This window comes from Anas acuta, chromosome 1, assembly GCF_963932015.1.
Source record: "Anas acuta chromosome 1, bAnaAcu1.1, whole genome shotgun sequence".
Classification (NCBI taxonomy): domain Eukaryota; kingdom Metazoa; phylum Chordata; class Aves; order Anseriformes; family Anatidae; genus Anas; species Anas acuta.
The window spans coordinates 66,908,517-66,921,389 of record NC_088979.1 but is presented as its reverse complement, the minus strand read 5'-3'; the positions used below and the strand labels follow the sequence as shown (position 1 = coordinate 66,921,389).

Here is a 12,873-nt window from a genome sequence, read left to right as displayed (position 1 = left end):
GAGAAGCAGATCTATTACCTGCAATGAAAGGCAGTTAGCAACTGTCTGGCAATTTTAATTCTAGCCTATATTGCTCCCCTCTCCTGGAGAAAGTGAACTGTTGTAATTAAAGGTAGTTAGCAGTTCTCTAGCAAGTATAAATACTTGTGGCCACTAATTACAGTCTGCTCTCTTGTTCCCCTGCTACAGGACTTGGCTGCTCAGCTTAGGGAGAAATATCTGCCCTTGGTTCTTGCTAACAGTTTTATTGTGACCCCATTTAAGCTCGTTCATGAATCCCCATGGAGGGTCATGACCCATAGAAAAACTCTCGTTATAGAAATGGCTTTCTCTGATTTATTATGTTTCTAATACGCTGGCATTATCTTTGTAACAATGTAAGCAAAAGGGTGGTACTTAGTATCGTGTCCTGCCTGCACTGCTATTTTTGAATAGCTTCCCTTTGATTGTGATATTTAATTTGCATTTTATTTTACATCATTAACAACATTACTGAGGCCAGCTCACCATCCATCAAGAAAGAAAATGAGAATATGCTATGCATTCTTTATTATTCCTGGAAGTAAGTGACTACGCTGGCTACAGAAATTAGGGATAAGAAATAATTTTCAAAGTTCAATGCTGCTGACAGAATTTAAAGATCTCCAAGAATTACCACTAAAAGGTGCTCTTGATAAGTGATTCTCCTGATAAGTGATTGTGCTAGACTCTGATGTGTTCATCAGTAATGAGTATAATCCTAAAATTTCAGTTCCTGGAATCAGTGGGCTTACTCATGGAGGGAGGGTCTCCTCAGTATGAACAAGGATATTGGAGGCCAACCCACAACATAATAGCTTTAACTCTGAGTAGGAAGCAGGGGAGGGAAAAAAAAAAAAAATCACTTAGGTGGCTCAGGTACTTGGGCTTGAGAAAGTAGCCACAGTACATTTGATGGATTACTCTGTTTCACTACATCAAGAGTTGTAAATTACAGGATACCGGCTGGTTAGACTTCTTTGTCCCACACCTGAATTGGTTATAGATACATTTAGGGCAGAGTTTCATTGATCTGCCTATAGTTCATTAATCATTCATGAAAGATCCTCGCTGTACCCTAAGACTACTGAGACAAAGCAAGTTTTCAGGCAGCAGTAATCATGTTCAGGTTCTCAATCTCCAGAGATTGCATGTCCTCTCTCCATCTTTTATTGCAGTGAGCCGGAGCTTGGGAACATAATCAGCAGATATTCAGGTTTCAGTGTGTGTGTTAAATGAGCTACCAAAATTACTCCAAGTGTCACAAGTTGCAAGCTGTTGTTGAAGAGAAATCAAAGAGGAAGTTAAATACTTTCATAGTAATTGGGGCTGAGCAGCTAGCTAGTGCATTGTAATTGGGATTGAGCAGTGAACAGAATGGGCTGAATACACAGCTTGAGCTGGTGATCCAGGAGTGTTAAGAGTGGTCTCCAGATTTTATTTTATTTTATTTTATTTTATTTTATTTTATTTTATTTTATTTTATTTTATTTTATTTTATTTTATTTTATTTTATTTTATTTTATTTTATTTTATTTTATTTTATTTTATTTTATTTTATTTTATTTATTATTTTATTTTATTTTATTTTTTTATTATTTCATTTCATTTCTAAAATTAGTTGGAACAGAATTCATAAACTGCTGGGTTTACAGTCCTTTTTGGAAAAAAAGCAAATGAGAACTAATGAAGAATGTTCTGCTGGGCTTGGAAAAGTGTCTTGGATACATTTTCTTTCACATTGCCCAGGGCATGATTTGGCAAATAAAAGCCAATAAACTGACCAATGGCAAACTCAGACATTTTGTCTTCTATTTTTTCTTGTCCTGTGGAGTAATCACTGTTATAACGAGAGGGCTCAGTTATGGCAGCTGTGTGAGAAAGATGAAATTCTGTATTCTGCCTTTTGGCAACCAGGCCAGCACAAACATTTTATATGTCTTCTTTCATGTGTCACTCTTCATATGTCTTCCACATTGATTCTATTTTAATTTCTTAATGCTTTGGTTGTTTTTAATATAAATGCATTTTATTCCTAAGTTAGTGAAGCCATTGAGAAGTTTTGTGAATGGCACAACACTATTGCTTGCCGTAATTTGAACCCTGGGACTCTCCAGAGCTTTTTTCTACTTCAGATCTGGGGATCTGTTGTGGACCTAGGGCAAAATCCTCAATAACTGTTTTAGAGTGAATCCGCTTTGATCCAACCACTCACAAGGTTCTTCACTCTCGTGTTAAGATTTGAGTTTAGCCCAGCTTTGTTTGTAAGCACTTTCTTGCAGTGGATGCTACACTTTTGTCTGTGAGATGGGGCTGTTCAGCCTGGAGAAGGGAAGGCTCTGGGGAGGCCTTACAGCAGCCTGCCAGTACCAAAAGGGGGCCTACAGGAAAGCTGGGGAGGAACTCTTTGTCAGGGGGTGTAGTGATAGGACAAGGGGTAATGGCTTTAAATTGAAAGAGAGTGGGTTCAGATTAGATATAAGGAGGAAGTTCCTTATTATGAGGATAGTGAAGCACTGGCACAGGTTGCCCAGAGAAGCTGTGGATGCCCCATCCCTGGAGGTGTTCAAGGCCAGGCTGGATGGGGCTTTGGGCAACCTGGTCTGGTCAGAGCTGTCCCTGCCCATGGCAGGGGGGCTGAAACAGGGTGATCTTTAAGGACCTTTCCAACCCAAGTCATTCTATGGTTCTATGAATTCTCTGTGCAGACAGCTTTCACCCCAAGGCATGCTTTCCAAACATGTTAGGCATCCTTCTCCCTTCTTTTGAAACTCTCATCATCTTTCAGCATTTTCTTTGACGAGTGCAGAGCTGCACCCTGCCACAATGACATTCCCACCAGGACTCCACACAGAGGCAACAAAACCCCTTCACACCCATAGACTTGACATGCTTAACACCTCTGCATCCTCGTGGCCAGAGGAGCTGCCTGAGGAGCCCAGTTTATCCTAAGTAATTTTTAATGTGCCTAATCTCAATGAAATACTGTGGACTCCACAGTGTTCCTAGGAGTTTTGTTTTGAGGATCACTTTTCAGTGTGGATTTCTGAGGGATTTAAAATCACTTGTTAACTGCAGCTTGAGTGTTTCTCTGTAAATTTGCAATGTAAGTCTGTGAATGTGAGTTTTACTGTCTGGTTGATAATTATTTAGGATTTACAGGCTGTAAGACTTAGAAGGGTCTCTCTTCTTTCCCTTTTTGGAGTTGGTCATCATCAGAGCCACATCTTTTAAGAAACCATAAAACCCTTTCTGGATTTCATGATTTCTCCAGGCCTTTCAACACCTCAGTATTCATTTTTCACCCTGGGGTTTTATTATTATATTTTTTGGCGTACATTGTTCTTTCTCCTCTGCTTTGCCCATTAATCCTTATTAATCTTCAGGGGCAGTGCAATCTAGTGACTTGAACATGGCACCTGGGATTGAAAGACCCAAGTGCTAATCCTGGCTTTGCAGCTGACTTGCCATGTGGTTTCAAACGAGCCACATCTCAGCCTCTGTCTCCCTGTCAATTCTACAGAGATAATAATTCTTGCTTAACTGTACCTAAATACCTCTCAGGAGCATTGCATTAAGTAGTTAATACTTGTTAAGTGATTTGGATCTCCAAATTACTGTAAAAGCAGCATGGGTATTAACAATTCAGAAAATTTTATATATCTGTGAATGTTGAGTCTTCTGCCCTGCATCTGTTCAGATTTCTCTTGAATTCTGCCTCTTAAAAGCACACAGGGTTTCAAGACAGAGTTAAATTTAATCTTTTTCAGTGGAGACAAGCAGAAGGTCATGGGTACTTGGAAAGTCCTTGGTACTTTACATTAATAAAATGGTTATTAAAAAAAAAAAAAAAAGTCGGTTGAAGGTCTCAGTTGTTGCAAGCAAACCAGTAGTCACCTTGGAAAACTTCCATTGTCTCCAAAGTAGTCTTCTTATCCAGGAATAGGCACTGCTGTTGAAGTACTCTTAACACTCGTGATACCTCAGGCAAACTGTCCATGTTATGCCACAGGTTTTACAAGATTTTTATTATTTTTTTCCCCCCAAAAGCCCATATATGTGAAAATGGGGGGAATACCAGCCTAAGTTCCCTATACAGAAGTAACTCTTCCTGGTGAGGTGCTATGTCAATTGTCTACGAAGCATTTGTTACTACCCAATTGGTAGTGCTTGGATTGTGCTAGGAAAAAAAAGAAAAGAAAAACAAACAAACAAGCAAACAAAAGAAACAAAAAAAAACCCCACAGAATAGCATCCAAAGATGATTGAAATCAGTAGCTAAACTCCTGTGGCCTTCAGAGGAGCAAGATTTCATCTTAGGTGCAGGAGAAGTTGTAGCAATGTTTCCCCAGTCCCTTTTATTTAAATACTAGTTTTGATGGATGGGATGATGGCTCTTTTTCCTTATTTTTTCATCATGTCTAATGTTGCTGCTGCCCCTCATATAATGACATTTTATTTCAATTTCTTTTCTCCATTCACTTCTTTTTTATTTCCTTAACCCGTTCTCTTTTCATGATCCTTTTATTTTCTGACATGTTCTCAACTTCCTCTGCTTCTGCTGTCACCCATCCCCATGCTTCACATCTCCTTCCCACCGCTCCTCATGCTGATGAGATGGCCAGGGAGAGATGCTGGGTGGGCCTCTGTGAGAGCAGACTGAAGGAAGGGAAAAAAAGGGTGAGAACATGTGAGAGAAGCAGCCCTGCAGCCCCCAGGTGAGCGCAGCAGGAGGGCAGGAGGTGCTCCAGGCAGGCAGCAGCAGTTCCCCTGCGGCCTGTGGAGAGGCCCCTGGTGGAGCAGGCTGTCCCCCTGCAGCCCATGGGTCCCACATGGAGCAGATCTCCACGCTGCAGCCCCCCCATGGGTGGAGGAGCCCCCGGTGGAGCAGGTGGATGTGGCCTGGAGGAGGCTGCGGCCCATGGAGAGCCCCCGCAGGAGCAGGCCCTGGGCCGGAGCTGCAGCCTGTGGAGAGGAGCCCATGCAGGAGTAGGGGGTCACTGCCACCCGTGGGGGACCCGTGCTGAAGCAGTTTGCTCCTGGGGGATGGATGGACCCCATAGTACGGAGCCGTGTGGGAGCAGTGCTTGAGGAGCTGCTGCCTGTGGGCAGCCCCCCGCAGGCTCAGTTTGGGAAGGACGGCATCCCGTGGGAGGGACCCCATGTGGAGCAGGGGCAGAGAGGGACCATGAAGGAGCGGTGGAAACAAAGCGTCAGGGACTTACTGCATTCCCCTGCACCACTCAGGGGGAGGACATAGAAGAAGGTGGATGGAGGGGAAGGTGTTTTTAGTTTGTTTTTAGTTCTCACTGCTCCAGTCTGCTAGTAATAGGCAATAAGTTATATTAATATCCCAATGCTGATTCTGTTTTACCCATGACAATAACTGTTGAGTGACCTCCCTGTCCTTATCTCAACCCTAGAGTCTTTTCCATAGTATTTTCTCCCCTTTTTTTCCTTTGAGGAGGTGGAGTGAGAGAGTTGCTGTTGTGAACTTCTGCTGTCCAGGTGGGTGAAGCCACCACGCCTCCTAGCACCACCCCACCCAGAGCTGAAAGCCCAAGGGGAGCGAGGTTGGTATAGCTGTGGCTGGAGCTGTTCCTCATTGCTCTGCTTTCTGCTTCCCTTGTGCTGGTGCTGATGATTCCCCAAAGCTGGTCTGGTACTAAAAGCTCACAAGCTGAGTGGGACAGACAGGTACAGCAACAGAGAAACCACGGGCAAGTAAGCAAGTACATGCCCTGTGAGCTCCTGAATGTGTCAGGGGTATGTTCTCTTGTTACAGCCTGTAATAGCTGTGGTATTACAAACAACCTTAATTTGTGCTCTAAATTATCCGTGGCTGTTGGTTATTTAACCGTCCTCCTGCAGGCACACTGCAGTGAATTTTCCTGAAGGCAAACAGAGGTTTATGGCCACTCTTGTGAGGGGTGCAGGCTCAGAGGTGGTGGCTGACTCCAGCAAGGGCTCTTTCTGCAAGATGGCAAAACTAATTAACTGTGTTTTTACAAATGCTTATGTATGGACAAGGGAAAACAAGCCTGGAGACGTAGGAGATAATCCCTCCTTATGCCCCAAATCAGTGGGCACCGCTGAATCGATTGCATCAGGACATGTTCCCATGCCCATCGTGGCAGATGTTCATAGAGGAATTCTAGTTCACCAGGTGAAAAAAGTAACCAGAGATTTCAAGAAAGGTAAAGGAAGATACCAGAGGCCATGAGGAAGTGATACCTTGGAAAGGGTGATACTAGCAGAAAACGGCAGACCTAGAGGATTTGCTAGAGCTATAACTTAGTCAAAGCATCAACATGAAGAGACAAGGAAGATGCCCTTGTATTTTAAATTTATTTTCTGGTCTATTTTTAGAGGTGTGCATGGGGATCAGAGCGTTGTGTTTGAATTTCCCCAGATTTTGCATACGCCCAAGAGTCAAGCTGATCTCTAACCTTTTTCACTGTCATTTATGGTGGTGGTGTTCAAATTTAGAGCTTGATCTTGCCTGCCAGTGCATGACAGACATTGAATCTGATATTGTAAGATAGGCAGTGATGTGAGCCAAGTTTGGCAGGACAAGACTGAGCTCTTATTTTGTTTCATCTGACAGTTTCAGTGAGGCAATCTTGGTTTTCTTGTCATGCCTAGTGGAAGTGCAAATTTAGATGTCACAGAGATTTTAAAATCAGAGCTGGCAAACCACAAAAAAGCTTGGCTCAGCTGGCTTAAATCTTGCTCTGGATTTTAGTTATGTTGGATACCAAAAGGATTGCCTCTCTAATACACAGGAAATAATGGACTTATCCGAGTTAAGTAAGGCTGTTACAAAGGCTATTCCTCTGGTCTGAAAATGCACTCACATTGTAGTGACAGAGGGCTGAGCAGGCCATTTGGATTAAGTACAAAAGCACCTGAGGTTCCAGTCATTCCTCAACCCAAAACTTAATTTTTCCATTTTTGCTTATCTCTGCTTTGTGTAGTTTCAGTTGCAGTCAGACTCGCACGTGGGCAGACTTCATGAAGTAAGTTTCCCTGGCTCAGTGGAGTGAGAATCTTCGCATCAGAAAGATATTTCTTCAAGTTTATCAGTCTACTTTTTAAAGCCAACTTCATTTGCAGCAAAGGTTCAGGTTCCATGCTTTTTTTTTTCTTTCTTTCTTTTTTTTTTTTTTTCTTCCCAGGGCTGAGTGTTCTGATCTCTCTCTCTCTCTCTCTCTCTCTCTCTCTTTTTTTTTTTCTCATTTTCACTTCTGATCAAGTATTGCACCGATAAAGAGGTGAATAAAAGGGAGCACAACACTAAAATGACTTAATGTGTTTAAAATATTTGGATGCATGCAATTAGCACTGACTAAAAATAGTTCTAATGATGAGCAGGGCTATGCAACAGCATCCTATAATTTGGCTAATCTAGCTGCTCTCTCTGGATGTACCTGGCTCTGCTCTTCGCTTGGCTGATCTTTGACATCAGAAAGAGCTGTCGTAACAGGGGAGGTCTGATGGAAAGAAAGCTTGCAGTCACTTTGCCTCTTTTTTAATTTGTTTCAGAATTCATTGCAGATTCCTGCGCATTAGCTGGAATATTAGATTTCATATGCAGAAGTAGTGCTTATCTGGACTCTGCTAAAAATTAGTCCTTCTGGAAGAAGGTGTATGCATGACTGTTTCAGGGTAATTTGTAACTTTTTGTTGACTGTTGGTCCGTATCCAGAAATAAGAAGGAAAAGTCCTGCACCTGATTAAAGAGATTGTCCTTAAATACATTCTTCTCACTTGTTTCTGGCTACCATTGAAGCACAATTTTAGGACTTAAAAAGTCATTTCCCAATGCTACTTATATAGGAACAGGGCCATGCCGACTGCCACTGACCATGGGGATGGACTTTTGCCCTGTTGCATCAACAGAGTGGATTTGCCTGGCAGACAGCCCTGCCAGAAACATGCATTTCCCACACTGATCCCTCAGCACGTATGTGATGGGGAGGAAGCACAGGCACGGATGTCCCCACTGGAGCTGTGGGTGCAACTTGAATGAGTATTGAGATTTTTTTTTTCATTTTTTTCATTTCAGCCACTGCTGGAGCACTAGAAGAGCATGAATGTGCCCCCTGCACCAGCAGCCTGGCTGTTCCCAGGCTGTGACTGATGGGGAGCAGCCCCAGGAGCCCCAGGGTTGGGTGGGATGCCTTGTTCTCTAGGGTTGTGGGTTAGAACATGCTCCTGAGACTTTTATTTCCCTGAACCAAAGTGGTTCCTATTGAACTTCCTTCAGGCTGCTCTTCCCTTGAGGTCCCCCACAGTTGGCTTTGGCCACCCTGCAGAGGGTGAGCTCACGCTGCCTGGGATCCTGCAGGGATGTCTGTCCCCCTCCCTGTCCCTTCAGCAGGAGGGCGGCAGCTCCCTGGCAGATGCTGCCTTCTCTCTTTCTTTTGTGCAGGGTGCGAACAAAACCCTGTGCCCTATGTGCCTCAGCCAACCTCTTTACCTGCCGCAGCTATGGGATATTTAAAAATGAAGAAGGACTAAGGCTCTGTCTTGCCTTTTGAGATGCAGCAGGGGCTTGAGTTTGGAGCTGCGTCCCTGGGAGGGTGTTCTGATTGCTTCTTCAACTTCTGTTTATACAATTTTACAAAATTTTGGCAGGAATCAAGAGCACATACCAGGGTGTTGGCTTTTATGAATCTCATGGGATGTGAAAGTCAAGCTGACTGGATGAACTTTGGTTACATATTCCAGACAAGCACAATGACTCTATTTATTCAGACTTGGCAGCCAGAACGCAGATTGACTCTGTGGGTAATAAATTTTCACAGCCACAAAACTTCAGTGGCAACCAACCTGATCCTGCACAGAAAAAATGCATGCAAGGAAGCAGACTGGGGCTGCAAAAATATGTTAGATTATTATTCCATGTATGTGTACCAGTCAGTTAATTTTTTTTGTCTATTGATTGACATGAATTACACAAATGGATCCAGGGATCTTTTTCCCCTTAAAGGAACTACTTGCTATTGCAAAATTTTCATATTGTAAAAGGACAAGTAGGGGGAAAAAAGAGAATTGTTCATGTTACAATTGACAATCTCCTTTCAATATTTCACCCAAGACTGATTTAAGTTATCCAGTGACCTCTACAGAGAAGAGCAGGGTATTATAATGGGGGCAGTTTCATGTGCTGTGCCACACTTCAAGGAACCAAAAGGCAATAACCACTACAATTCAGTACTCTGAACAATCTTAAGTACAATTTTGACATCTTCATGCTACAAAGCTTCAGATGCTTTCTGGGAGAGATGATGATGAAATTATTACCTTATGTGTTATAAATCAAAATGAATTGGCTCTTTAACTTGCAGATTTATGTTAACTACCTTGGTATCTGTTAATTGCTTGCTCTTCAGATATTGATTGGGGATTAAAAAATATATTTTCTTCAATCTGTGTGATGTAAAATATGCCAACAGGAAATTTTCCCTCTGCATATTAGATCCTAAGATCACTGCCTGTAAAATTAAAACGATCAGTTTAAATGGATAAACTATGCTCATTAAAGAGGAAAAATACATTTATGTAATTAAAATTAAGAGACTAATATGTGTGGATAATGTAATTACTGTGGGCACACACACGCTCAGCTTAAACCCAGCCTCTTTTGCCTCTCCTGGGTCTGTGAATCTTGCTACTTTAATTGCTGGCACGGAGGGAGCATTTAGGATCCCGAGGCTCTCAATCAGGCGTCTGTCTCGCATTTGGCCTCCCTTGCCCATTGCTCACATTCTGTGGGTCGGGCACAGCCCAAATACCAGCCACAGGGCTGCTGCAGCACCTGTCCCCATCTGCACCGCCACAGGAACTTTCCATTTCTGCCTGGTGATTTCAAATGCACACACAAAATCACCTTCTGAGTTTTCCACATCTTTTCCCCCAAAATTTCCATATAGGAATTAGCAAACAAGAAAAGCATCCAAACTCTTGCACTGCTCACCTTCAGCTATTTAAGAAACTGGACTACTTAAATGAGTACAATTGCTGAAATGCCAATTAATTCAGTAAGGAGTGTCTAGGAATCACTCATGTACTGTTCCTATCCTTTCATCCTTGATTTCCTACTTTCTTGCTCCTGAGTTCAGGAAGCAGTCTGAGATTAAAGAGCCTCAGAATTAAAAAGTGAAAAAAAAATGGGTTCTTCCTCTGACATTTAGGTACGTATCCGTGTAATAATCTGTGAATGTGTTTGGCAGGGAGGGGTCTGTGTCATTCTTTTTGGGGCCTATTTCCTGTTAGGTAGATGAAAACGTGGTCTTTTGTTTAGCCAACAGGCACGATCATATTTAGGTTTGCTCCTTAAGCAAACTTGCAGGTTTCAAGTGAGGTTCTGCAAAGCATTTTGAAGGGCCTGAGGCAGCCTGTGCCCCCAGGAGCTTTTTATCTGTACAGCCAACTTTGAAAAAAATAAAAGGGATTAATTAGTCCATTTTAGAGAGGGGGACCAAACCACAAGGTAATTGCTGAACGCTGCTGACGTGATGACCAGTGCTGAGCAATGGGACCTTGGCCCTGCTCCTTGCCACGCTGGTGGCAAATACTGCCTTGGTTCTGGGGTCTTGTGGGTGGGAGCACGGAGGAGAAAGCCCTGGCTGGACCAGCTGTGCCTTGAAGCTCTGGTCACTGAGTGAAGACCCGGCAAAGCACACACAGTGTGGAGCCACCCAAGCATGGGCTTTTCCAGCTCCACATTGCTCGCCTTTAGGCACGATCCCACCTTGCTCCCTACCCAAAGGACAATCTGTGCCTCCCCATTGCTGCCTCTCCCCTTCCCCACCACTCCTTTCCCCTGCCTGCACCACGGTGTTGCTGCGTGCCCTTGGTATTCTTCAGACATCCCTTCTTGTCCCTCACTGGACTTTGCCCTACGCTGTCTGTGTGATGTATTTTAAACTATCTAGACAAGCAGGAAGAGTAATTAAATGTGAAGTGTTTCGGGATGAAATGCATTAAACAAAAAGGAAATTGTATAAATATGTAAATAATTGAATTCATGTGCTGAATCTTCTCAGCACAAAGAAGCTTTGCTCAAAATAGATGAAATAATGGTTTAATATAAATATGAAAAGGCTTTGACTTACCTGTTGCTTGGAATGTATTGTAAAATATAGACTTCTAATAATGAGAGCTAAAGAAAAACCTGGAAGATTTTCAGGTTTGCATACTTAGAGTTATTTGCCTAAGGCCCTGAATTTCAGAAGTCTAAATAGCTCCAGTTACCCCTGACTGAAATAATCACATTTGAAACCATGTTATATCCTGGTCTGGAGACACCTGAGGCAACCAGGGGCAGTGCCTCCCTCACGTGCTCTGGCAAAGGCACTGGACGTGCATTTTAATGCAAGGAGAAAGGGAAGTGGATCTTGCCCTATCACCCCCACCAAATCTACACCAGTACATGTATATTGAGAGAGAGCTTGTGATAGTACAGCTTTGAAACTAGGGACTCAGCCAGCCATGCGAAAACCAAGATCCAGCCCTATTCCAGTGATTACAGAATAATTTGGACAAAACATGGCAGTGCTTCAAGGAGAGAAGACCCCTACCCTGACAAAAACAATCTCTCCTGGCCCATAGAAAACCTTGGGTGAAGAATCTGCTCCCAGGCAGGTGTTTTGGGGTCTTTAAAGCCCAAGCAAATGCCCTAATGGCTCTGTAATGGAGGGATCCAAGCGCCCATCCAAGGCTCTAGGCAGGTCAACAGCCCAGGGACTGGTCCCTCAGGCCCAGGTCGTGCTTGAAGGACTTGGCCTGAAGCCTTAATCCGAATTCCTGTTTCTCCCCTCCTTGGCTGCTCTTTAAAACAAAACAAAATCCAATCAGGAGGAGACTGATACAAAAACCTTCTGGGTTGCATCAAGGTAATAAATCAAGACCCCTGCAGAACATTCCCCACAAATACAGCAGTTAGCACATGCAGTCTGGCGCAGAGCAAGAACATCTGTTACTCCATTTACAGTACTTTCATGTATTTTGATAACCTTGATGTATATTTTGAAAAAGCGTTAGCAAAATGTTTGCAGTAGCTCTGTCTCGACATGAAACATGCTACAAGTTACACGGTTGTTGTCTGGTTCTTACCTGGTCGTTCTCTTCTTCGTCGCTGCTTAACTTGAGGTCATCTTCTAGCATTCTGGAAAGCAAGCAGCAGAATAAGTTAATAATTATGATTTACCAAAATGTTTCAAATCCCTGAGCTACTGTAAAAAAAATAAAATAGAAAGAAATATATTTTATGCCAGGAACTCTGTAGAAGTGACAATGTCTTTACATTTTTTTTTTCTTATCCAATTGTTATCAACCAACTTCTTAATTTGTTTCCTGCTATTAGTGCCTAAGGGAAAATGTTTACTGGAGTAATAATGGATTTTGCAAAGATTATTGTTATTACAATCACTGACAAACAATTTTTGTATGCTAAAAATAATGTTTTTGATGCTGACAGGTCAGTAGTCTCTCTGAAAGGAAAATTTTGCTCCATTTGGCTTTGAGCTTACAAAACAGAGCTAGATATTTACACTGGCAGTACTGCAGCACAAAATAAGATTCACTGATGTTTCCCCAAAGGCCATTTTTACTTTATTGCCTGTTTGATGTAAAATTGACATTGACTGAAACAATTAAAACTAAAATATATTGTCTCAGTGCACAGGAGTATGCACAAGGAGTTCACTGTCATACAAACATAGAAAATAATGCATCTTTTCTAAAGGGGATTTCATCTTCCCTTCCCATATCCTTTCCTCAAGTTATTTCAACTGGCTTTCAAAAAAGAGCAGTTTGTCTTTACCTCCATGCATTTTTTTTTACAAG

General features: G+C 42.6%; 1 protein-coding gene across 5 annotated transcripts in view; it reads right to left on the bottom strand.

Annotated features, from left to right (window-relative positions):
- The window catches only part of AFF3 (ALF transcription elongation factor 3), a 335,479-nt gene that overhangs the window by 87,449 nt on the left and 235,157 nt on the right, over positions 1–12,873 (bottom strand). For all 5 annotated transcript variants that reach the window (XR_011096123.1, XM_068680733.1, XM_068680740.1 and 2 more), the window contains exon 8: positions 12,142–12,193. Coding sequence is in view for 4 of the 5 variants with exons in the window: in XM_068680733.1 (XP_068536834.1) it covers positions 12,142–12,193 (52 nt within the window). In the remaining variant the exon portion in view is untranslated. The remainder of the gene's footprint in view (positions 1–12,141; positions 12,194–12,873) is intronic.